Source organism: Ursus americanus, chromosome 25, assembly GCF_024610735.1.
Source record: "Ursus americanus isolate L20-20 chromosome 25, mUrsAme1.1.p, whole genome shotgun sequence".
NCBI lineage: Eukaryota > Metazoa > Chordata > Mammalia > Carnivora > Ursidae > Ursus > Ursus americanus.
The window spans coordinates 4,342,953-4,369,673 of NC_142151.1; the positions used below are offsets into that span (position 1 = coordinate 4,342,953).

The 26,721-nt window shown below is 46.6% G+C and overlaps 1 protein-coding gene across 1 annotated transcript in view; it reads left to right on the plus strand.

The window, feature by feature from the left end:
- The first annotated feature begins 3,563 nt into the window (after nucleotides 1-3,563).
- The window catches only part of NINJ2 (ninjurin 2), a 75,959-nt gene continuing 52,801 nt past the window's right edge, over nucleotides 3,564-26,721 (plus strand). Inside the window, exon 1 of the mRNA XM_045774569.2 lies at nucleotides 3,564-3,783. Within this exon, the coding sequence (XP_045630525.1) occupies nucleotides 3,613-3,783 (171 nt within the window). The 5' untranslated portion in view covers nucleotides 3,564-3,612. The remainder of the gene's footprint in view (nucleotides 3,784-26,721) is intronic.

Below are 26,721 nucleotides of genomic sequence, written 5' to 3' on the forward strand. Positions count from 1 at the left end.
CTTACACTGTTGGTGGGAATGCAAGTTGGTACAGCCACTTTGGAAAACAGTGTGGAGGTCCCTTAAAAAGTTAAAAATTGGGGGCGCCTGAGTGGCTCAGTCGTTAAGCGTCTGCCTTCGGCTCAGGGCGTGATCCCGGAGTTGTGGGATCGAGCCCCATGTCAGGCTCTTCCGCTGGGAGCCTGCTTCTTCCTCTCCCACTCCCCCTGCTTGTGTTCCCTCTCTCACTGGCTGTCTCTCTCTGTCAAATAAATAAATAAAATCTTAAAAAAAAAAAAAGTGAAAAATTGAGCTACCATATGACCCAGCCATTGCACTACTGGGTATTCACCCCAAAGATACAGACGTAGTGAAGAGAAAGGCCATATGCACCCCAATGTTCATAGCATCATTGTCCACAATAGCTAAATCGTGGAAGGAACCGAGATGCCCTTCAACAGATAACTGGATTAAGAAGTTGTGGTCCATATATACAATGGAATATTACTCAGCTATCAGAAAGAACGATTTCTCAACACTTGCTGCAACATGGACTGCACTGGAGGAGATAATGCTAAGTGAAATAAGTCAAGCGGAGAACGACAATTGTCATATGATTTCTCTCATCTATGGAACATAAGAACTAGGAAGATCAGTAGGGGAAGAAAGGGATAAAGAAAAGGGGGTAGTCAGAAGAGGGAATGAAGCATGAGAGACTATCAACTATGAGAAACAAACTGAGGGCTTCAGAGGGGAGGCGGGTGGGGGAATGGGATAGACTGGTGATGGGTAGTAAGGAGGGCACGTATTGCATGGTGCACTGGGTGTTATACGCAACTAATGAATCATCGAACTTTACATCAGAAACTAGGGATGTACTATACGGTGACTAACATAATATAATAAAAAAATTTAAAAAAATCAACACACACAGAAAAAATAATAACAGACAAAATAAACCTCTGACAAAAAAAAAAAAAAGAAAGAAAAGAAAAAGAAACCATTTGGCCTCCAAGGCTAAAAAATATTGGTTCGCTGGCCCTTTACAGAAAAAGTTTGCTGACCCCTCGTCCAGAGTCACAGTAGACAAACCACTTTCCAAATCCAAATTTACTTCCAAATGATGCTTATGAGGTAGGGAAAGGTCCAAATCTGGAAAGGTCTTACCAAACCAAACCCAATCTGTTTCCTTTTAAAATCAATAGGATATTTGGGGGTGGGGTGGGGTGGGAATATGTTCATTGGCTTTTCTGTTTGGCATTTTCTTGTTCTGATTTACTCCCTATTTAACCAGATGCATCCCTACTATCTAAGGGATGATTGGAATTGTCACAATGGGAATGCAAAGGGAAAGAAAGAGTTGATAGTTTGCTTCTGACATCCAAAATGAGGTTTTCCAGCAAGATGATATTTTTGTTGTGTTTTGTCAAGAATGAGAATTTTGTCAGATTTGCTGAGAATGGGGATTTTCTAAATTTCTTTATTTCCTCTTAGAGTTATTATCATAGAGTTCCATATAAGGCATGTCCCAACCAAACAGGAAGAGAAAGAAGACAAAGCCTGCCTTTTCTGAGTCAAGATTATGGGAATTATGAGAAGAACCGAAGTAGAGAAAGAGAAAGCAGGTATTCAGACATGTGTCTCAATCTCTCTTTTTGGAGCCAAAATCATGGATAAGAGCATGGCCTCTGAATCCTGATTGCCTGGGTTTGAATCTCGGTTCAACCTCAGGCAACTTAACCTCTTTGTGCTTCTGTTTCCTCATCTGTAAAACAGGGGTAGTAATATTACCTATCTTGCACAATCGTTACGGGAACTAAGTGAGTGAGCGTGTGTCCAAGTGCTTCGGATAGCACTTACCACATGGTGTAGTTTGGGGGGATGGGAGTGATGGCTATCACCCGTAGATCTTTGAAGGAATGCGGAGAAGAGAGTTGGCTCCATCTGTCACTCCTCTTGTGGAGTCCAGGAAGGGATCACCTTAAAGGCTACCCTGGCACTAGCTGGAACAGCCACATCCAAGCAAATTCTTTACCAGAGATGGGCCTGAGCTTGCCTCTGTCCAGCGTCTGTCGGCAGCTCTCCGTTCCCATGCGCCTAATGCGGAAGAGGATCTGCAGCCGAGTGTCTGGTAGGAGAGTGTAGAGGGGATCGTCCTGGGGGTGGCCACTGAGCTGGTGCCACTGGGACGGGAACACATACGAGCCATAGCAGGTCTCAGGATGGTCCACAACACCACGAGGGCTGAGATAGGGCAAAGTCAACAAGGGAGCCCACGGGGTCCTGAAGAGCAGAGAGAGAATGGACCATGAGTTATCCTGGCCACGGACACCAGCCACCCACAGCAGCAGGAGGCCCAGGGACAGGCCCAGTCCCTCCCCAGCAGTCACCAACTCCGGGGCCGCCCAGCCCCACCCAGCAGCACTGTAGCAGAGATTAGCAGAGTCCCCAGGGTACATTGAAGAGCCATCACCCCTCCACCTCCAAGTATATATAAACCATACCCCTCCTCCACACACCCTAGATGCCACCTTTGGGGCAGAGGAGTGGAAATTAGAAGGGCTAAGCATTCTTTCTAAATTGGACTGTTTACCGTTTAAATTAAATCCAACTGTGTTTATTAGACTAGACTGAAATGTGATCCTCATCCCGTTGACCAACCCTCCCACTCACCACATGTCTAGTAGGGTGGGGACATTACCTCATTTAATAGAAACAAAGAATTGCCCCCCCCCCACACCTTGGGCAGCACATTTAAGTGTGGTGAGAGTAAACTTGTGACTCTGCTACTCTCCTGCTCCCTTTAAACTCTGAATTGGATTATTCCCATTTAACACTGTCCCCAGCTCACGCCCTCACAGACATACCCACGCCCACACGTACACAAGCTAGTGTCTAAAACTAGCTTCAGGGACCAGCCAGAAGAGTTTTAGGCTCTAAGGTAAACAAGAGAAAGAAAACCTTTCCAAAAAAAGACTCACTCCTGGTAGCTTTATTTTAAAAGCAGGGAAAAACGCAACGACTTGCATAAACAGAATTTGAAGGTATAACTTTTTCCTGTTCTCTTCCTGTCCAATCAAGGGAGAAAATGAGAACATCAAATAACCTGTCAATAACAGTTTATTGCTTACTCGCTTTGTAGAATAAGGCTTATGCTTCAGAGCCTATTAAGTAAAGTACAATTTTTATTTTTTTTAAACTTTCAAGCATAAGGGGAACAAGAGGAAGAAGTCTCTAAGCCTCAGTCTCGGGAATATGCTGGAGTCCACCCACCCTTGGTGAGTGGGGACCTTATTCCGCTCCACCAGTGTGAAGTCAGACAGCATCCTCAGGCTGTTTTTCAATTTCCTTGATAAATCCGCAGGGTTTCAATGCCAGTAAGTAAAGCTACTAACTCAAAGCAGGCTGAGTGACCTCGGCTGGCCCCTCTGGGGCTGGAGGGGCATTGGCGCCACTAAAGAAAACGATGCTGTCACTACCAACTCAAGAGGTCACCTATCCATGTACCCCATGCCACCCCCTGCAGTGCACATGGCTGCGCACGCGCACACGCGCACTCACACGCGCACGAGTGTATGCATGTGTGCACTCCCCGCAGGGGCTGAGGCCAGGACAGGCAGCCCACATCAGTGGATGAATAGCAGGTCTGTCCTGCCAGCTGTGTGCTCTCTCCCACCCAAAGAAAGCAGTAGAGACTCAGACAGCAAAGCCTGGAGTAGCCCACGCAGTCTGTTAGCACCAGTGCGTGTGAAGGCACTTGAGGGCAGCAAGATGGAATCAGAAAGAGAAATCATCGACCTCCAAGTAAGTTCTCTCTGGGAGAGAGCAAGGAGGGTGGAGATGGGGAGCAGAGGCAACGTTGAAGGAAGGAAGGATTAATATTTTGGTCACTTGATATTCTCCCCTCACCCCCCTTTCTTTCTTACTCACCCCCTTCTCCACATGTTCCCTAGGCTTTGTCTCTTTATTCTCTTTCCGCTTCCCTGTCTGGTTCTTTGCTTGTTTTGAAATATGTGAGAAAGGGATTGTTTAAATCCCTCTCGGCCTCTGCTTCCTCTTGTCAGTCAGAGAGCTAATTAGATTCGCGTTACCAGAAGATGATTTCACATTCGGCACAGCTCTTTCCTCCAAACCCCAGGACAGTAGAGACTTATTTGAGAGCTGCCGGACAGTTCTCTGGAGACAGGGAAAGATACGAGTTTTAGAGTTAAGAAGAGAGGCAGCTGGCCAACTTTGCATTTTGCAGGTTGGAAAAAACTGGAGCCACTCCTCGGCTCTCTCCACAAAGCGCTCCTGTGTAGGACAGAGTGTCTTATTTGGCCGGGGCAAGAAAAGGAAGCCAGTATAATCTGCTAGGAGGAGGCAGAGATGTGTGTCCCTGGCTACCTGGGACAGGCTTGGAGGGCATCAGAAGTTCCCATCCATTGCTGGGGAAGGGAATGGGCTGTTCTGGTGAGAGGAGAGCCAGGTCCTGGAACTGGCATTCCCTGACTCTGTCTAGTGGATGAAGTCAACGCTTCTGTAGGGATCATAGAGGTTGTATGGTGAAGTTTCATAGAGTTGGACAATTACAGAGTGGAGAAGGACTTCTGAGACCAAGGATTTTTGCTCATGGCATCTGTCCTTCAGGCAAAAGCTTCAACAACACCCCGGTGTATGCTTCAGATGAAAAACGAGCTGCGGTGTGTGGTGGGCAGGGTGAAGCAGAGCCTCCGCCCCCGGCCCCGCCACCCCTGAGACACGACCAGGGAAGTCCTAGGACCCCCCGGAGTACTGTGTCAAAACCATTGGTCCAGTACAACCGCAACACAGGCTCGTTTGCCTTGACTGTCGTATAGCCCCAAACGCGGTTCCAACTCAGGGCTTGCTGGTCCTTCTGCCCGGAATACCCTTTCCCTCGGCTGGCTCCTTCTAGTCCATTCGGATCTCAGCTCAAATGTCACTGCCGAAGGGAGACCTTCCCTTCACCCTCTGTGGAAGAACCCTCCTTCTAATTTGTCTTGATCGTTTGTTTTATTTCTTCCATAGCACTGCTCACTCTCTGAAGTTACATTGTTTGATTACTCATCCAATTTAATCAATCTCAGAACAGAATTGCCAGTAGAGCAGGATCTCCTCTGTTTTTTCCATTGCTGTATCCCTAGTGCCCAGGACAGTGCTTGGTACACAGTAGTTGCTCAGAAAATATGTGTAACTAAATATTTCCTTAAGGAAACCATGAGTTAGAGGAGATCGATAACAGGCAGAAGGTTACCCTATCAGACCCTGACAGAGTCGGGACCTCAACCCAGGTCTTCTGACCCTGGGGTGTTTTTGGTTTTGTTTTTTTTAAGATTTTATTTATTTATTTATTTATTTATTTATTTATTTATTTGAGAGAGACAGAGCGCGAACGCAAGAGCAGGGTGAGGGGCGGAGGGAGAGGGAGAAGCAGACTCCCCACGGGAGTGGGGAGACTGATGATGGGCTTGCCCTACAATCCCAAGATCATGACCTGAGCTGAAGTCAGACACTTAACCGACTGAACCACCCAGGCGCCCCGCTGGGATGTATTTTCTTTTTATTTCCTCTAGTTCTGGCCGCCATTGGATCCTTAGTAGCTAAGGAAACCGTATTACTTGTTTTCAGTCTCTGCAGAACAAGTTTCTTATGCACTGATGAGTTAAACAATCCTGAGTTATGGGCCAAGGACTCTACGTTTGAAAGAACGGCTCAGAAAGAAAGAGGCAGGTGGAACGTAGGAGAAGAAAATTACTGGCCAGGCCTTGACAAGTGTCTCTATTTCTAGCAGGCAACTACAGTGTTAGGGTGCCCTTCTCTTCTTTACTAGAGTCATTCTCTCTTCTCCTATTACAGTCTTTTATTCTGGTGTGTTATTCACACCGTCCTTTGGTCATTTATTTCTTTGGTTGGCCAGAAGGTCATCCACGAGTTTCCACATCTTCCTGGCCAGCTCTCTGGATCTGATTAGGTCTTGGACCCTTTTCGGGAATGGTCACCGCAGTCTTCTGAGAAGGCAACTGTGGATTAAGGAGAGGCGGAAGTACCTGTCCCCTAGTACTATGACTGTACCCTCCCCTCACATGGCAGCTACCACAGGAAATCCAGAGGAAACATAAATAAAGACCCTAGAATATCACGTACAGAGAAAATATTAGTTCCTCTGTTTCTGAGAAATGTTTTCCAGGGATGGTAAAGATAGATTGACTGCAGCTAAGCCATTTCATCTATTAACAGATATTTACTAATCAATGACTATTTCCCTCTGTGCTTGCTGGGTATGGAAAAGTGTTCGTATTTCATGAGATCATTATGGTGGGTTGAATTCTGCAGGAGCTAAATAGTGTTACTATGTTTTAAAACCCCAAGACTAATTCTTAAACTTGCAAATGTATTATTTACCCCAGGAAAGACAGCTAGAAAGTATGTGAATGATTTACTGTTTTCCACCCTGGACACCTCAAAATATGATGGCACGGCATTTAAACCAGGGCAACTCTCTTTACCATGTAAATATCGATCTCTCCCTTATAATCCTGATCTTGGAGACTTTATTTATGTTCAGTATGTAGATTAATTCCTATTCATTACTATCCCATTACCAAAACAAACCAAACCAAGGGGAGAACAAATATTTATTGAGCTTCAACACTGTACGAGGCACCAAAAACTATGATGCCAGAGCACCTGGGTGGCTCAGTCAGTTGAGCGGCTGCCTTCCACTCAGGTCATGATCCCAGGGTCCTGGGATGGAGCCCCACGTTGGGCTCCCCGCTCAGTGGGAAGTCTGCTTCTCCCTCTCCCTCTGCCCTTCCCCCTCCCCCTCCCCCTCCTCGGGACTACCACTGGCTGAGAATTTTTTATTGGAATGGCCATCTTCATAGTTTTAGTGTGTGTTACAAAAAAGGTAACGAATCCATCAAAACTGTGATTTCAAAATTTTTATTGCTCAGGATGAGGCTAAAATAAGTGGCATGATAGGTTTTAAGACCTCATTCAGACCTTGTGAATGTCACAGGCACACCCTGAACTTTTTAATAATTGTATCTGTCTTAACTGTTCAGAAATGCGGCTGGTCTGGATGATAGGAATCCCAAGTGTGTGCGTGTGTGTGTGTGTGTGCGCGCTCGCGCGCGCATTGCCTCTTTCTTTTCATTATAAGATCGCAAACAAGGTACAACTGACATTTGGGAAACTCTAATCGAAAAACAGTAATTGAAGCCTCTATAATCAGTGCTGGAGGTGTTTCTAAGGTCCAAACCTGTGAGACTGCGATGGCTAGTAGCGGTCCCTCTCCTTCCACGCCCTGAGGCTCTGGCCTCCAAGCTTCTGCCCTCTCCCTATCCTTAGTGGCAGCCCTCCCAGGGAGCTAAGGTGGCTCCTCTTCCAGGCTCTACACTTGACTAGCTTTCCATCTTTCCCCCACTCCCAGAGTCTGGATGTATAAAGGGTGGAGGACAATCACTTTCTTCCCCTTCAACCAGTGTTGCAATCCCATCCCAAAACTATGAAGTTCAAGCCACTCTCCTTGCTCCTTCCCTAAATGGAGCTCTTCTCCTGCTTACAGATTTACCCAAGTAGATTTAGTCCGCTGGTCCCTTTCTTCCACCTGTGCTGGATGTTGAGGGACACATGAAGATGGTCAAAGATGGTCTTTTAGTAGGGGAACGAAGACTTGTACACACTGAATGCAAATTCAAAGTAGGAAGGGTTAAGTACAGCAAGAGACAGAATGCAATGGGAATGGAGGTAAATATTACTTATGAGTGGAAGGAGGGTGGTAAATAAAGTACTCTGGAAGTGTTTCCAAATGGAAATTCCAGAAAACAGTTTGGTAGTATATATCAAGAGACTTAAAAATGACCCAGTATGGAGTGCCTGGCTGGCTCAGTCAGTGGAGCATGTGACTCTTGATCTCAGAGTTGTGAGTTCAAGCCCCACCTTGGGTGTAGAGATTACTTTAAAAAATAGAAACTTTAAAAAAGAAAACTGACCCAGTTATCCCACTAGAATGGGCAGGATTTTCACTGAAATATTGTTTATAGCAAAAAGGAGTATCCAACAATGAGGGAATGATTAAATAAATTTTGGTACCTCTGTAAGTGGAGATCATGAAATAATTTTTTCCAGTGTTTGGGAATAATATTTAAAGGAATACCAAAATGCTAATCATATGTAAATCAAAAAAGTAGAATACAGAAATGTATAAACATTTTATCCCAATTTCCTTTAAAAATCATATAGAGTAAATATGTGCAGGAAAACTGTTCACAAGAAATACACCAAAATGTTAATACTGGTTGTTTTTGGGTTATGAATGACTACTTTCTTCTTTTACTTTACTTTTATTTTTACTTTTTATTTCCTTCACACATTTTCACCAATGCATATATTTAGAATAGGAAAAAAACCCTGTAGTTTAAAAAAGAAAATTAGAGAAGCAGATGTGCCTATATGCAAATGAGTAAATCTGTGAATACAAGCAGATATATACACACATATATATTTATTCCCGACTCCGATTACCATAGAAAATAAACAGCTGACTAGTCTTCTGTGTAGGTAGGCATCTCCTTGTAAGTGGCCATCCCTCTTTTTAAAAGTTTTACATGGTATCTCCACTCTTGCTTTTTATGTCTCAGTATGCTTCAAGAACAGACTTTAGGAATGTGAAATCCAGGGACAAACCTGCAGACCACCGAGTTTCTACACAGCCCCTTCAGAGGGACATCAGACACAAGTAGGAGGGGGTGAGGTGGTTGCATCCTGATTTAGTTAGATCTTATTCCTGGCAACTGCAGTAACTTGTCCTTCTATCATACAAAATCATTTGTATTAAGTAGAGAGACACATACAAAAATGAGAGCTGGCTAGCTAGACAGATGATAGAGGGATTAGGGATGACTTCTTGGAGGAGGTAGTCATTGCTTAAACTTTGAAGGATGAGTAGGACTTTGACCAGGAGAAGATATTCCAGTGGTGAGAACAGCGACAACAAAGACTAGAAGCAGGGCATCATAGGGTGTGTTTGGGGAAGGACGAGTAGTCCAATTTGTCTAGGCTCTAAGGTAAATGGAGGAATAACAGTGGGAATTATGATTATAAAGATCACGATGGACAGTGAAGGCCACGTTACTCTCCTCCAGGATGAGCTGACCGGTGACTCTGGTGACTGATGTTCTTTGCTCTGCACAAGCACCTGAGCTCGCAGGTGGAGGGCCTGGAAGGGGGGGGGCAAGGAAAAGGAATGAGGCTATGCCTCCCAAGACCTAAGGCCCCTCCCAGAGTTGAGCTTCTTCCTATATGGGATCTGGAGGGGCCATTAGTCTAGTAGACCAAAGGCCTCGTTTTATAGAAGAGAAAACTGAGTCTGGAGTTGTGATGTTTAACCAGGTCCTAGAATCCTCACATACAATCTGCCCAAAGTCAGCCATGACATTGGGCAGAGTATCCAATGGACAACAAAATACTCAACATTTACTATATTTGTTGACTAATTCATAATTCAATTGGCCATGCACAATGAAAGTCTCTTCCAAATACATGATGAAATCTAATCCTCCCAGCCACCCAGTGGTCATACTCCACCTTTAGTGGAAGAGGAAATGAAGCTCAGAAAGGTCAAGTACAAGATTGAAGAGCAAGAAAGTGGCACCATGAGGACTCAAACCTAAGTTTTCCATTTGCTATACTCTAGCTCAGTGGTTTTCTTTTCTTTCTTTTTTCCTTTCTTCTTTTTTTTTTGAATTCTTGAAATTTTTTTTAATTTAAATTCAATTAGACAACCTATAGTATATCATTAGTTTCAGATGTAGTGTTCAGTAATTCATCAATTGCCTATAACACCCAGTGCTCATCACATCACACGCCCTCCTTAATGCCCATCACCCTCAGTGGTTTTCAAATGTGGTCACTAGAGCGGCAGTATCCCATCACTTGGGAACTGGTTAGAAACGCAAATTCTCAGTTTCTACACAAGACCTACTAAATCAGAAACCCTGGGGACTGGGGCCCAGCAATCTGTATTTTAACCAGTCCCTTGGTAATTCTGAGGCACTCAAGTTTCAGATCCACTGCCCAGATACATTGCTGATCAGTGTGGGGGGTTGGGATGGAGGCTCCAAGCCTGGCCTCCTTCCTCCCAGGTAATCCTAGATAAACTGGGGAGTAGCACTTGCACCCGACCTGGAGTAAGGCAGGGACCAGGATCAGGCAGGGATGCCTGGGAGGCTGGATCAGATGTCAGGCACAGGGAGCTACCTGTCACTTTCTAAGAGCACAAAGGATCTAAGTCTCTTGTTCCAGTATGGGGGCACCGCCACCCTATCACTGCTATGACTTGCCTGCCGCACACCTGTGGGGATTTCTACCCACTCTGATGAGAGACTCCAGCCTGGGAAAGCGAGTGTTAGACAAGCCTCGGGAGATGAACCGTCCAGGATGTTTGTCCTGTCACCCTGGCCCTGCCTCACACGGAGAGAGGAGAGCAAATGTGGGCAAGGGTGGGACTTTCCCCCAGGGCACAGACACCTGGGGTGGAGGTGGGGAAGTACTCCCTTCCTGCAAGGGTGGAGCAAAGAGAGCACAGGAATACCACCTTGGGATGGGGGGAAGCAGGGCAGGGGGCAGCCGCCGGGTCATCTGGAGCGCCTCGACACAAAGGCTGACCCGAATCCTAAAGTGGTGAGCCTTGAAGCTGGAAGTCCACCAGACTCCGCGCCAAGGGAACGGAAGACCCCGCGCCTCTGCGGAGGTGAACTCCATTTCCAAAGCCCCATTCGGGGAACTGGGACTGTCTACCCCCAGGTGCAAGAATCTGGCCTTGGGCTTTGTGGGTGTGAGCTTGCCTTGTCTCCCAGGCACAGAGTCCAGGGAGACTTCTGCCTAGATACCCATTTTCAGTCCTCATCTGTACACAGCTGGGCTGGTGTCACTCGAGCGGCCACGACCTCCCACCCCAACCCGCCTTCAGCGGCTGTTTCCTAGAAATGTGACCACCCCGTGTTAGGATTCAAACAGGGCTTCGGCCCAGGGAGGGCAGGGCAGGGCGGGGCTGGCAGGTCGGACCTTTAATGCCGGGCCCTGGCTCTGTCCCCGGTTTTCACAGCCGTCTATGTCATTTAGTGCTCATCCGCATGCCTTGTGGTGAACTGCCTTCGACAGGGTTTGGGTTGGGAGTGGGGAGCAGTACCCTGCAAGGCCCGGGGCTTGTCCTGGTTGCCACAGCAGAATCTCTGGCAACCAGATCCCAGGTTGCTCCCAGCAATCCCTGCAAAGCGGTGCCTTCCCAGCCCCGTGGAAGCTCCAAGCAGCAGAGCTGGGTGCTTTCAGACCCTTGAGGAGCAGGAATTGGGCAGGAGCTCCAGATCCTCTGTCCCAGCTGAGATCTCTCCTCTCCATATAGAAGGGAAACATGTCTCAGTGGTTGTGGGGGTACCTGAAGAGGAGGCAGGGTGGGACGGAGGGGAACTAAGGGTGAGATGCAGTTTCCAATTTCTGCTCACTGTAGTTTCCGATGCCGTCCCAAACCCCAAGAGTTCGGTATGGCCTGTGGGGTCCCCACATGCTTTTCCCAGTAGTAGCGGCCAGCAGGGGGCTGCTGCTGAGACTGTGAGATGGAGAGGTAGAGAGAGACAGAGAGAAGCCCTGTTATTTTGTTTTCCATTCTCCACGTGATCTGCAGTACTTTTCCTCCTTCCCATTAGAAGTCGGCCTCCTCCCCTACCATCCCGATGTGACCTACTTATCTACTCCCTTTAAAGGGAGGTACTCTGGAAGGCGTCCCAGTCTAGGGCGGTTCTGTCTGATTCTCAAAGACACAAGCTGTCCCTTTAATAAGGGCAATCCAGAAGCCGTAAAATTGGGGGGGGGTGCCGGGGGTGCTGGGGGGGCCAAGGTAGCAGGGAGGTTAGGGAAGGTTGGGGAGGAAGGGCAATGGTGGAGCCCGAGGGGAGTAGTCAGTGGTGTGTGGCTTTGGCCATCATGACGGATTTGTGCCATGACTAAGGGAAATGGGTTCTGGACCGGTCAGGGACTGGTGGAAGCAGCAGATGTTGATGGCTGGAGAGTGTGCACACAAAGAAGTAAAAATAAAACAAAATTCCAGCTCTTGCAGGTTTCCCACTTTCTGCCCCTAGTTCACTGAGCTATCTAATCTCTGAGCCCCAGTTTCCTTATCTGCAAAATGGGGTTAATGATATCTATCACAGAAAATGGGTGAAAAGATGAAATTATTTACCCCACCCTCTGTTCCCTCCTAAAGAAAACCCAACCAGGTCTCAGGATAACGGGACATATGTGATAACATCTGCCTCTTGTTTCAAAGTATCTATTCTGTGGGAGGCACTGTATATATAGTTTGAATTCCATGAGGAACGTATTATGCCCAGTAAGGAATCTGAGGCTCAGAGAAGTTAAATCACTTATGCAAAGTCACACAGCTAGCGAGTGGCAGAGCGGAGGTTCACACTTGTGGCTGTCTGATTCAAGTATGTGCTCTTAAACACACCTCCCCTAGACTGTAATGACACCAGCCTTAATGAGGAAGGTTTTGGCAAAACCCTTGTCCCCAAATCTTAAGTAAATCTGGAATGCTGAGTCAGATAGGGGCTGGAGGAATCAAACAATAATTGGGTTGTATAAAGCTATCATTTTATGCTAATCTTGGCACCAAGGAGAGATTATCTTGCAGTCTGGAAGTCTATAAACGCCTATCTGGTCTCCAGCCACTGGCCCTCCAGTCTGGCCTCCCTCAAATCCGTTCTCTTCACTGTAGCCACAGAGAACATTTTCCTGCTTCTACCAGTGGTTCCCAGCTGCCCTCAGGATTACATCCAAACCCAGTGTGGCCAGGGCCTATCTTGTCCTTAGTAGGCCCTGGGCTTGGAAGGCCCTACTCCATTTTTATCAAATGTATTAAAAAATACCCCTATCGTTCACTAAATATGAATGTTTTAACGTAAAAATTTTGAAAGGGTTTTTAATGATTTGAATGTTGAAATGACTCATTTAAACATTCAGTTTTCGCATGTAGGTGCCAATACATTTTTTCCAGGTCTCAAGTATTTGGGGCCTTTGGAAAGCTCCTGAGTACTGAACACATGGTGCCTAATAAGTGAAGCAGCCCTTGCCACAGCCCCTGGCCACTTGCCCTGTGTGCCAGGCTTCTGTAAATACCGTTTCCTTGGCTTAGAATTGGTTCTTCTTCCACAGCTGTACCTACTCACACCATTCCCCCTCCCTCATTGCCCTGCAGTTTGTTTATTTGACCTTAGTTCGTGAGTGCTTAACCTCTCAGCTTCCTTGTGTATAAAACAGGACTAGTGAAACCTACCTCATAATGCTTTTAAGAGGGTAAAATCAATTAACACATCAAGGCCTTGCTATACAAAGTGTGATTCATACACCATCACAGGGGCGCTGGTTAGAAATGCAGAGTCTCAGGCCCCACCCCAGATGTACTGATCAGAGTCCTTCCGGGGACAAGATCCCCAGGTGACTGGAATGCACATTTAAGTTTGGGGAGCAGTGGACTACAGCCCTTAGAACGATGCCTGCTACATAATAAACAATACATGCTGGCCATTGCTGTTACTGTTGTGCTTCTTAAAGGTCCATTTTCTATAGTTGTCTCCAGTTTCCCTTCTGACTGTACTTTTAACCTCCAAATTCGAGTTCAGTGCTTTTCAAATGGAGCCCCTGCACCAACTTGCATCCTGGGAGCTGGACCAGGCCAGGCATTTCAGCCAAACGCTGAGATTACAGTCAAGACCTTTCCTACACTCAGATAGCTTCCCTCCATCTACAGAGGGAGATAGCCAAGGAAACTGCGACAGGCGGCGTCATAAGGACTACCAAAAAAGGGATATAAGGGTGCTGGAAGGGGCAGCAGGTCAGCTATGGGGCCAAGGAAAGTGCTCTCCAATCTAAGACCTGAAAGGGGAGTCGCCTGGTGGTCTCACAGTGGACTGACTGAACCTACAGTATAAAAGGGACTGGAAAAGCCCATAACTTTGCTTTGGGGAATATCTACGGCCCTTGCTGTTCGCTCCCCCAAACAGGGGAACCCATGGGGGTTTGGGTCTAGACACTACTTGAAGCCCAGCCACGTAGAAAAAGCCATGGCTTCGTTGCAAACCGGACCTTCAGTAGTTGTACAATTCTCTGTCTCTCAGAAACTTGGTTTCCTCGTTTCCAGAACTAGAATAATGATACCCCCTTTACAGGGGGGCAAGATTGTGAGGATTAGGCGAGAGGGCAAAAGTCAAGCAGCAGGCACAGAGTAGGGGCGGGATCAAGTGTTCCTTCTCGGTGAACCGTGTGGCCCCGGGGCGGATTGAGGGCCGGAGCTTCTGAAACCGGACACACTTCTGAGTACTTGCAAATACCACCCTCCCTCCCCTCCTGGGGGCTAAGGTCGGGGCAGGCGAGTTCCGTCGCCCGTCAGCGGAGTCGGCGAGCAGCTGGAGGGGACGGGGTCAGTTGGGGTCACAGGTGGACTGGTTTGGGAGGGAAGAAAAGACGCAATGTTTGGGGGCAGCCCTCGGTGGATGCTCTGAAAGCTCCCGAACAGAGCCGGCACAGTGTGGCCACGGCGAGCCTCGGGCAGCCGGCCTGCCCTTAAGAGGTGCGCTCATTGGCAGAGGCCGCCCGGGGAAGGTGACTATTCCTTTCATAAGGAGGAGAGCGCGTCCGCGAAGACAGCCCCGGGAGCGCGCGCCGTCCCCCTGCCCAAACCTACCGCGGGGGGGGGGGGGAACTGGAGAGGCCGCGAGGCCAGGCGGCCGCTGATTGGCCGCGGGGGAGGCTCGCGCCGCGCCGACCCCTCACACCCCCACCCGCGGGCGAGCTGTGCGCGGGGCCGCGGGGCCGCAGGGACGGGGCCGGGCCGGGGGCGGGCTCGCGGCGGCGACCGCAGGTCAGCTGACTCCCGCCGCGCCGGCCGAGGAGGGGGAAGCCGGCCGAAGGGCTCGCTTCCCCGTCCGGCCCCGGGGCCTGCTGGGGGGGGCGGGGGGGGCCTTGAGCTTTTGTTACGTGGCTGTCCCTCTTCCTTCCCCCGCAGAAGGCCGAGGACCGTCCTCACCCTTTGCTGAAGCAAAACACCCCCCTGCCCACCGCCGCTCGGCCCAGCCTCCGGCTCCGGTCCTGACGGTCCGGCTGGCTTCGGGGCCGGGGAGAGCCGAGGGGCCTCTTCCGGCTGCTCCCCCTCCGCGAGCGCACTTGATCGCGGTGGGTGGAGCCTCGTCCGGGCTATTTCGGTTCCTTCTTCGCCTGGAGCCCTCGGTTTCCTGCTGAGTTTCCCCTAGGCTTCCCTTATGTTATTAATAATAATAGCTACCATTTTCTGAGCACTTTATATCAGGCAGGCGCTTTACATATTTATTTTTATATTTCAGAGCACTTTTGTAGTTATCATTAACCCCAATTTACAGATGAAAAAGCTTATAGATCTGAGAGGTTAATTTGGTGAAGGTCGCAGCTAGCTAGTAGTTCAGCGGGGATTCCCAACCTCGGCGGACTCCATCGCTGGGCACTTTCCCCCCGTCATGCTCTCCGGTTAGGCCTTTGCCAGGAGCATGTTGAAGACATGGTGAGCAGCTAAATTCTACCCTAAAGCCACATCGTCTTCAAAAACACGTTTGGGGGCCAGACTAGGATATAACCTAGCTCTGGGGGCAATGTTAGAAAAGATTTCCCGAGAGCTTGTTTCTTTAGCACAGAGATCTCATCAAAACTAGTGATCTGGAATTCTTCCCTGACTTCCGTGAGAGGCATCCTGGCTTAGGGCACATTCCTCCTCCCTTGCGCATAGCCGGTCCTCTCCCCTTCATCCTGCCGAGAAAGAACAAGCCATTGCATTTGTCCAAAGCCTCTCCAGTTGGAACTCACCTGTAAATCAAGCATAAACCAAACCAGTCTTGAGCAGGAGAAAGTGAGACACCGGGAGCAACTCAATACATTCACCTTCTGGTGCTGAGTGCTTGAGAAGGACAATAATCTCTCAGGTCCTATCCTCCTTGTGCCCCCCCAAAATAGACACATCTCATGTCCTCAGAACAGCTCCCTCTCAGTGAGAGGGTAGGACTGTTCGAGAAGTAACTTTGAAAGCCAGAGACCATTATACATGGAAGACAGGATTTTTGTTTTGATAAGACATCAGTAAGGCAAGGGCTGGTGTTTAGTATTTTAAGATAGCACAAGCAAATTGTCAAATAACTCCACATGGTAAACAATTACGTGAGAGAGAAGCCTGAAACCCACCTGGAGGACCTATATCGGAAGATTCCTAGGCACAGGGCATGCAAACAATTTATGAATATCACTTCTCACTCGGGTTTCCAACCTACAGCCCTCCATTCCTCTGGTACTGAAATTGGAAAAAGTCTGCGGCAGTGGAGCCCGGGGCGGGGGATGATTTTTTTTTTTTTTTACATATGAGTAAACACAATACAAACAGGTCATTTGAAAATAAGGAATACCATTAAAAAGGGAGGATGAGTTACTGACTGTAGTTGAGCACTGAAGGTCCCAGAGCCATGAAAAGGGAGGTCTGAGCCCCGAGCAGGGCTGTTTCTCCAGGGTGTGTTGTACAAGAAGAAATACATTTTAACTTTTCTCAGGCCAGAAACCCTGCTATCTACCCTTTTTCAAAGCTTCAGGTTCCACATTTGGAAAATAAGGACTTTGGATGTGAGGGTTCCCAAGCAGCCCCCAAGTTTGGAAACTCCTGATTCTGCAATACCCAGATATTTTCATTAAGTGAGGCTCAACTCCTCCATCTCAATAACATGTTAATCATCTGACTAACTGCTCAGCTTTCCGGCTTTATGAGATCATCACTGCCAGTTCCAAGTGCATTTGGCTGCCAGAGAGCAAACATTCCGTGTGTGAACTGGGGATACATATTGCTGTGATAATAGCTGGCAAATTTGAAGCATGCTGATTTAATCTGAAACAGCGCTAAGCTCCAACACACTACTGGGGACCTGGGCCTGGAGCAAAGCTTCCTAATTTGCTTTCAGGTAGCATCCGCCAGAATGCCTCAGGGCTTTGCGAAGATAAAATATGCCTACCTACGATCCTCAAAAAGTTATCCGGTCCACACCCCACCTTCCATCAGGAAAGATTCATTACACCTGGACTGTCATCAGCCTTGCCTATGAGGGGAGGTTCCACCTGTTACGATCCACAGCTGGGACTACCACCGTCCTCAGCAGGCACTTGCCGAGGAAATCTATGTATATCGCATGACTAAATACAGACATGGCAAATGGTCATGATCTCTCAGTAACAGCCCACACATAGTTTCCAGAGGGCATCAGTAGCTCCTTATAGGCACCTCTAAGCTTCAAATCCATAGATGAGGCCATAGGTTAAGGTGGGGAACAGGATTTTTTTTCTTTCCAGTTAATTCTCACACAGTGATCTGAGTGCCATCCTTGAGGCTTACCAAAGATGTAGAAACACAGAGAAGGTAGAAGACAGGTGGGGAAGGGGCCATTGATTGCACACCTTTAGTATAGTGGTTAAGAATCAGGCCCTGGAGCTGGACTGTTTGGGTTTGAATCCTGGGTCTTCCACTTCCTCGGTGTGCTGTCTAACCTAAGGCAAATTACTTAACCTCTCTGTGCCTCAGGTCCTTATAGGACTATTAACAGGCTTAGAGCACTAAGGATAATGTGTGCTCCATGTGCATGCTATAAATGTGACATTATTGCAGCAAGTCCCATGTTAACTGCCTTATTACTTAACATTAACAACAGTTCTTTTTGCAAAGGAAATTACTGAATTCTACTCCACTAGGTATAATAATGTTTGTGACTAGGGTATATACGAGGAAGGAAATAAACAGATACATGGACCAAACCCTTGTTTCTTCTACTAGTCCCTTCTGCATAAAGGGTTTCATACTGTACTTTTCCCTTTTTGACACAAGAATATGAATTAGCAATCTCTCCATGGCAGAATGTGTAGATCCGCTTCATTCTGTTTAACTGCTGCGTGGTATTACATAACATAGCTATAGAGTGGATTAGTTACACAGTCCCATATATTTTGTGAATCTCATGTTTACTGTGTACAGTACAAGATGTGGGAGGAAGCGTAGGCGGTGAAGTAGGCATAGACCATAGTTCTCCAAGACGCTGGTGGGGAAATTTGGGACTTAGGTGAAATAATCACAGACCAATACAAGAGGGTATGTAATAAAATATTAAATGGAATTCAAAACTAAGTGTCAATGTTCGTGATTTGATAGGAAATAACAATACATTGTATTTGACAATGGAGCCTAGAGCCTGCCTCCTGGGCAGCTTTGACGGGATAGAGAGGAAATTCACCCATTAGTTCTCAGTCCTTCCAGCCTCATTGAAAAATGACTCAAGACAAGAAAGACAAGTCTACACTCCCTTAACAAGCCGCAACACAGCAGCACACCGGTGTCTCAGGTGGAATGCGGCAGGCCTACGCGTTCCCTTGCAAGGCGCTGGGCAGGTGGGCAGCGCCTCCCTAGAGTAGTGCCGAGGTTTGCTCTCACCTCCAGTCTCTGGAAGAGGCTCACGCTGTTCTCCTTGAATCCCAAGTGGTGCAGGTATCTTTAAGGCACAGCGACTCTGCTCAAGGAAACCAAATGAGAACTCCTTTTTCTTTTTTAAAGTAGGCGCCTCGCCTGGTGTGAAGCCCAATGCAGGGCTTGAACTCATGACCCTGAGATCAAGGCTGAGATGAAGAGTCAGATGCTTAACCGACTGAGCCATGCAGGTGCCCTGAGAACTCCCTTTCTTGAGATCCTGAGTCCTTTGTTTGGCTCTGCTTCCTTGAAGAATTCACAGGGTTGTGAGAGCAGTTGCCCCGTGGGGCCTAGTTAGGGACATTCTGTGCTTAGGTATTCATAAGCTTTAGCCAAGGCAGTATTTCTTTCACCCCACCCCTAAGCACTAATCACTACCTAAACCCGTAACACCTGGTTGCCACAGAGAATTAGATTGTGTCAAAGCCCACACTTGATATTCCTTCTGCAAGGCCCTACCCGGGATATCTTAAGACCTTGGTTGGGATAAACATTTTGACTCTATCCTTGACCACCTGTAGTTCCATGCTTGTCTTTCTGTCCATATTGATGGGAGAGGCAATAGTCAATTAATAGAAAAATATTTATTAGGCACTTACTATGTATTTGGCTCTGTACAAAGCATGGGGCTGGGGATGCTGGATGAGGGAGAGTTAAAAGAAAAGTGAGACAGGGCGTCTGGTTGGCTCAGTCCGTTAAGCATCCAACTCTCGATCTCAGCTCAGGTCTTGATCTCAGGGTCAGGAGTTCAAGTCTTGCATTGTGCTCCACACCAGGTGTGGAGCCTGTTAGAAAAAAAGAAAAGAAAAGTGAGACATGGCCTGGCCTTTGGGGACTTAAAACCCTGATACATACAAGAACACAACACAGCAGATCCTGAAACAGTCAAGGTAGACAGCACAGGTGCTGTGTGCTTGGGAGGGCAGAGAAGCAACCTTGGAAGGGAATAGAGGGCCCAGTCAAGAGTCGCTGTTGTCAGGAGCAGCTAGTCTCACCTCCCAGATGCTCCATGACAGCTTCTTCCGGCAGCCCTGGGGAGTCAGTTCAGTGAAACAGATCATCCAATGTGGCCAACAGATCAATATTTTGCTCCCAGGTTCACAGGAAGTCAGGGTTTCCCTGATCATTTGGGAACCAACACGACTAGACTGTATTTTTCCTGTAATGTCTTAATTTCCAATTAAAAAAAGTAGAAAGACTAGAACAATGAATACTTGCAAACTCTTCCCCTACATTCATCAATTTGGCTATATTTACTTTATCTCTTTCTACAGATGCCCCCTCTTCCCCATTAGCAAGGGAGTTGCAGACATCATCCCTAAATACTTCAGCCTATATCTTCCAAGAAGGGTATTCTCCCACGTAACCCCGATGTAATTATCGCTCTGAAGAAATTTCACATTCGTATACCGTTTATACTCCCTCTTGCCAACCGCCACACAACAATGCCCTCTAGAGCTCTCATACAATCAAAGATTAGTCGTTACATTGGACGTCTTTAATCTGGGACAGCACCCTACTCTCTTTTTTTGGTCCTCTCATCATCTTGATGTTTTTGAAGAGTGCAGCTGAGTCGTTCTGTAGAATGACCCACAATTTGTTTTGTTTTCTTTTCAAATTTTTTATTTAAATTGTAATTAGTTAACATACTGCGCAATATTGGTTTCAGGAGCAGAATTCAGTGATTCATCACTTACATACAACACACGGTGCTCCTCACAATAGATGCCCTCTACCCATCACTCATGAAGCCCACCCCCCACCCACCTCCCTCCATAAACCCTCAGTTTGTTCTCTGTTGTTAAGAGTCTCTTATGGTTTGTTTCCCTCTCTCTTTTTCCTTTTTCCCCCCTCCCATATGTTCGTCTGTTTTGTTTCTTAAATTTCACATATGAGTGAAATCATATGGTATTTGTCTTTCTCTGACTGACCTATCTCGCTCAGCATATTACATTCTAGCTCCATCATGGTGTTGCAAATGGCAAGATATCATTCATTTTGATGGCTGAGTAATATTCCAGTGTGTGTGTGTGTGTGTGTGTGTGTGTGTATACACACATTCCACATCTTCTTTATCCCTTTATCAGATTATGGACATTTGGGCTCTTTCCATCATTTGGCTATTGTTGATAATGTTGCTATAAACATAGGGCGCATGTACCCCTTTGAATTTGTATTTTTTTGTCCTTTGAGTAAATACCTACTAGTGCAATTGCTGGGTCGTAGGGTAGTTCTATTTTTAACTTTTTGCAGAACCTCCATACTATTTTCCAGAGTGACTGCATTTCCACCAACAGTGTGAGAGGGTTCACCTTTCTCTACGTTCTCGCCAACACCTGTTGTTTCTTTGTTGTTGTTGATTTTAGCCATTCTGACAGGTGTGAGATGGTATCTCATCATGGTTTTGATTTGTATTTTCCTGACAATGAGTGATGTTGAGCATCTTTTCATGTGTTAAGTTTTTGTGTTTTTTTTTTAAGTAATCTCTACACCCAACTCGGAACTCGAACTTACAACTCCAAGATCAGGAGCTGCATGCTCTACCCACTGAGCCAGCCAGGTGCTGCTGAATGACTCACAATTTGGGTTTATCTGATTATTTCCTCATGGTTGAATTCAGGTGCTATTTCTTTCTTTTTAAAAATTATTGTGGTAAAATATCTGTGCCATGAAAGTTACCATTTTAACCACATTTAAGTGTACAATTCAGTGGCATTGAATACACTCATAATATTGTACAACCATCACTACTGTCTATTTCCAGAATGTTTTCATCATCCCAAACAGAAATGCTATACCCATAAAATAATAACTTCCCATGTCCTCTACCCCCAGCTCCTGGCAACCATCATTCTACTTTCTATCTCTATGAATTTGCCTATTCTAGGTATCTCATACAAGTAGGATCATACAGTATTTGTCCTTTTGTGACTGGCTTATCTCACTTAGTCTTCAAGGCTCATCCATGTTGTAGCATGTGTCAGAAGTTCCTTCCTTTTTAAGGCTGACTAATATTCCTTCGTATGTATATACCACATTTTGTTTATCCACTCATCTGTTGACAGTGGGTTGCCTCTAACCTTTGGTTGTTGTGAACATAGAATACTTCGAATATTGGCGTACAGTGATCTGTTTCAGTCCCTGCTTTCAATTATTTCGGTATATACCTAGGCCTGGAATTGCTGGATCATATGGTAACTCTATGTTTAACTTTTGAAGAATCACCATACTGTTTTCCATAGCGGCTGCATCATTTTACATTCTTACCAGCCTCCAGTTCTCATGAGATTTCCAATTTCTCCACATCCTCATTGATATTTTTTGTTTCTTTTTTAAAAAAATAATAGTCATCCTAACGGGTGAGAAGTGGTATCTCAATGTGATTGTTTGTTTGTTTTTAAAGATTTATTCATTTATTTATTTGAGAGAGAGCATGAGGAAGGGGGAGAGGGAGAAGCAGGCCCAGCTTCTTTCCCCTGAGCAGGGAGCCTGACAGGGGGCTGATCCCAGGACCCCAAGATCATGACCCAAGCCAAAGGCAGATGCTTAACCTTCTGAGCCACCCAGGCATCCCAAGAGTGATCTTTTTAAAGTAAGTTGGGTTAGGTCATTACCTGCTTAATAATTATTTCTGGCTTATTATTTCTGACTCGATTCCATTGGTCTATATGTCTGCTCTATTCCATTTAAAGAAGTATATGGTTTCTTCCAAACTCTTTCTTATCCTTGTACCCACTCCATCAAGGAAGGAATAAGGAGGAAAAGTCTTAAATGCAAAAGAATTAATTAATTAATGTAATGGTGCCCTGGATTTGAATGCTAGGAAGAATACAACATTCTGAAGGTGCCCAATTTTCAGACTAGCATTCACATTGTCAGTGTTGAGCAAGCATTTTATTCTATTTTGAACCCATCCCTTGCTATCTTAGGCACAACCATTCTTAACATTTTTCCCTGTGTTACCAAACTTAGAGGACCCAAATATGCTTGCAAGTTATGCTGTCTTGAAATCCCACATGATGGGAATGAGACTGATTCTGTGTGTTCATTCAGCTTTTAACTCATGGAAGAAGAATTGCTATTAATCAACAGTTATTCATTGAGCACAATTTATGTGGGACACTGTAACATAAAATTTATATCCAATGTGGCTTCCAATGTAATTGGGGAGGCAAAATATACATATAAGCGTATATATAAATGGACAACCACCTAGAGATGAGAAAGATGAAAAAGGAAATAGTTGGCAAAATCTCCAGGCGTGGGGTCTTTCCTGGATATTTAAAGAGGAAGAGTAAAGTCAGATTCAGAGGTTGAAGGGGAAGAATACTGGGTATTAAAATGAAGGCAGGAATGAATAAGCTATCTGGGGACAGTGAGAAGGCCAGCCCAACTAGATCAGAGGTGTGTGTGGGAGAGCACTAGTGGATAGGTGGGGTGGGGCTAAATTATGTAGGATTTTTAAATGACCAGGCAGAAGACTGTGCCCTTGATTTATTAAGACAATAGGATACCCTTAAAAGTTCTTAAATGACATGATTAATTTTTAAAATAAAGGGTGGTGGTACTGTTTTAGGTACCAGGAAGGGGTGTGGGATAGGTTTTTAGAGAAGAGGAATTGATTCAGTCATCATAAGACTTCACTGGAAAGAAAAGGAGATCTTTGCCCCAAGTCCAATGTCAGATTGAGGTGTGTTTCAGAACCCTTGTTAACTGAAATCCACTATTAGAAAATGCACTGGATCTAAAAATCCTGTAAGATCTTGCCCAAGTTCAAGTAGACCCACTAATCTTTCACGTTAATGGCTTAAAATTTCCACTCTTGGTTCGGGTTTGGTTTGGCTCTCTCCCCGGATTGCCTCGCTGTGGTGCCATGTTTCCACAGCTACCAAGTTGTGGGCAGGGCTGTAATTTTAGTTTCCTCATTTTTACAAAAGGTCAAGTTTTCTAAAGCTATTAGTGGATCAACTAGAATTTGTATCGAAAAGGTACACAAAAACTGGGGACGACAGCAGTTGACCTTTAGAGCTTTCACCCCACCTCCATTCCCCTAGATGCTCGGCAGGACCTAGCACTTTCTCCTCATTCAGTGCTCTCCCACAGCAGCTACAGGTTACCTGGGACGCACACCAGTGGTCCAAGCTGCTCAGTCCCAGACAGGAATGTTGAGCCTTGCCACTTGACATTTTGGGGGTCACAGGAAAGGAGAGGGTAAACAGGAAGTGTTTCATGGGCTAGAATCATGGGATATGCAAGGACACCCCGTGAACATTCCAGAGCTCCGTGCTAGACAATGGCGTATGAGGGACCATTAGGCTGATTTCCCTTGTGGTCAGAGGTTGGCTGCATTTTTATCCTCCCTCCCCTGCCTGAACACTCCAGACACTGGAATTTCTTCAGATGGCTACTGTGTGTGGTTTTCAACCAGGACAAACAAACAAACAAAAAAAGGATTTGTTTTCCTGTCTGCTTTTGCTGAATGGAATCTCTGATTCTACTTACTGGTCATGCCTTGGACACCCTGGGGCCGGTTGGGACTTTAAACCCTGAGCACACAGAACTCCTAGCTTTACTGACTCCTTTTCCATAGCCTGAGCCTAAGTACGAACTTCATTCTCCTCCTCACCCCCAGCGTCCCTTCAAACTGTGGGTCATTCTGCAGCCAATTCCCAGCTAATACTCCACCCACAAATTGCTATTTCAGCTGAACTTCCCCAAGCTTGAGCGTCCTTACCAAAGACTTTGGGCTTTGTCACAATCTAGTTACTTTCTCATCTGCACACCTTTCTGGTATAATTTTGAGGTGGTGAAAAATCTCCCCTCATTTTAAAGGGCCTATAGTGGGCGCCTGGGCGGCTCAGTCGGTTAAGCGTCTGCCTTTGGCTCGGGTCAAGATCCCAGGGTCGTGGTTGGGCTCCCTGCTCAGCAGGGAGTCTGCTTCTCCCTCTCCCTCTGCCCCTGCTCCTGCACGCTCTCTCTCTCTAATAAATAAATAAAATATTTAAATAAATAAATAAATAATTAATTAATAAATGGCGAATAGTAAGCTCAGCACCCCCAACAGATGTTGCAGAAATCTGGAGTTCTACTCTCTTTATACCTAATTCCAGCCTTCCAGGAGTATAGGATTTCTCAAAACCCTTGCGCTTCGGTGTTTTGTTTTTCACCTTCTTTTTTCCCCTAACTGAAAATGGGGCGAGGAGCAGGAGAAGGGATTGTGGATCACTGTGATTAAAAAACAAACGCACAGGCAAGGAGAGTCTCGGCACTTCCCGCTTCTAATCCCAGGCAGCAGGAGGTAGAGGCAACTCTCAGGTGAGTGAATTTGCAGATGCCTGCGCTTGTCCGGAACATTCCCCAGGGGTCATAAGAGACTGTCCAGCGGGGGCGTGAAGGCTAGGCTTCCGCTTTGGTTTTCTTTTAGAACTTTTGTCCAGAGAGCGTCCTGTTATATACATACCCACTGCCGTCTCCAAACTGCTAGGTGGAGGACAGACTCAAGCGCCTGGCATCGGGTTAGAAATAGAAAACGAGCGGGCAGGACCCTGGTCCCAAGCCTGGGATGGGCTGTTGCTGAGTCCTTCCCACAAGCCCTCTGTACTTTGCCTTTCCTTCTTCCCTTCTAGGGAAGGGCTCAACCCCTTCCTTACTCAACAGTTGAAGACATTTTATAATGTTTTCAAATACACCCTTGACCCCTGCACACATTTAAGAAGCAGCTGTTTCCCCGCCAGAATATTAAGCAGAAAGCTGACCCCCTTCCTTCTCCCTGTCTTCCCCGGGAGGGGACATGGCTGAGCTGGTGCCTCTCAGAGGGAAGCCTGCAGCCCAAGGTGCACACACCAGCCTGAGAGGGGACGGCCAATAGGGTGGGAAGGCTGTGTCCTTTGGGGATTTGTGTTTTGCAGGCTATATTTTATTTATTTATTTATTTATGAATTCTACCATGCGCCTCGAACTCACAACCCTGAGATTAAGAGTCGCATTGCAGCTTAGAAGAAGCTGCCCTGCTTGTAGAAAGCACTGGCCCACTCCGGCTATAATTATGTCTCTTTCTTTTCTTTTTCTTTCTTTCTTTCTTTTTCTTTCTTTCTTTCTTTCTTTCTTTCTTTCTTTCTTCAGTCACTTTCTTTCAGAAACTCAATTTTCAGATGTTTACCATTTTCTGTAAAATGGAAGAAAAAAATGGGAAAAAAATGTTGCCTTACAGGCTGGTGGCCCCCAGTGCATTCTCAGTCTCCTGAGGAAGGAACGGGGAGCAGTTTGGTAAAATTTCACTCAATCTTGGAGTTACCGGAGGATAGGAACTGAGGTGAGGCTTTGGGGACGGCAGGGGGTCAAGTTCTCAATTTCATCATCTAGATTTTGGTGGGCCTATTTCGAAGACCGCATTCCTGGCTTGTGTTCCTACTTTCCCCTTTATCAGACCCACGCTACCTCATCCAGGTAACAGCATGGTGGCCAATGGAGCCAGACTGCCTAGGCTCGAATTCCACCTTACTGGTTGTAGGACCTGCTTACTAGTTATGCGAACTTGGGCAAGTTCCTTAATAACAGGATCGGCCTCACAGGATTATGGTGAGCATTAAGTGCGAAGTGTGTAGGCTAGGGACTGGCGTGTATCATAGAAGCATTCCTGTGATTATGGGCTTTTTCCTCCCTCAGCTGTAAAATGAGGAAGTGCCCGTAACTGTCACGTTGCTCATTCTGCACTCTGGACAGGAAGAACGTCCATTGTGTGCGAACACCCACTGTAAGTGCCATTCTGAGCACAGAAAGATCTGGCTCCTACCCTCTGGGAACGGAAGAGACTCCTCAGAGAGTTTCTCAGAGAATATACACAAAGGGAAAAAATCTGGACCCTGCTGTCCCTTGTGGAAAATGTCATGACATGGAGGCCTGTCAGAGGCTCGGGGACTATGGTCACTCTCCCTGCAGAGCGGTTTGTCACCTGTACCTGGGGATGGGAGAAAGCTGTGTCGGGATCATGCAGGCCTCCACAGCCTCGCTCTCTGGACTGCAGCTCGCTGTCTTAGTGCCTGGCCTGTCTTGTGGACGTCTTCACGCCCCAAGGCCTCCTCCTGGTGCAGGGTGTGAAAGAGGAGCTGGAAGGACAGACAGGACTTGGATTTGGCAAGGGTCCCTTGAGCAGCTGATGAGCTCCTGCCGCTAGG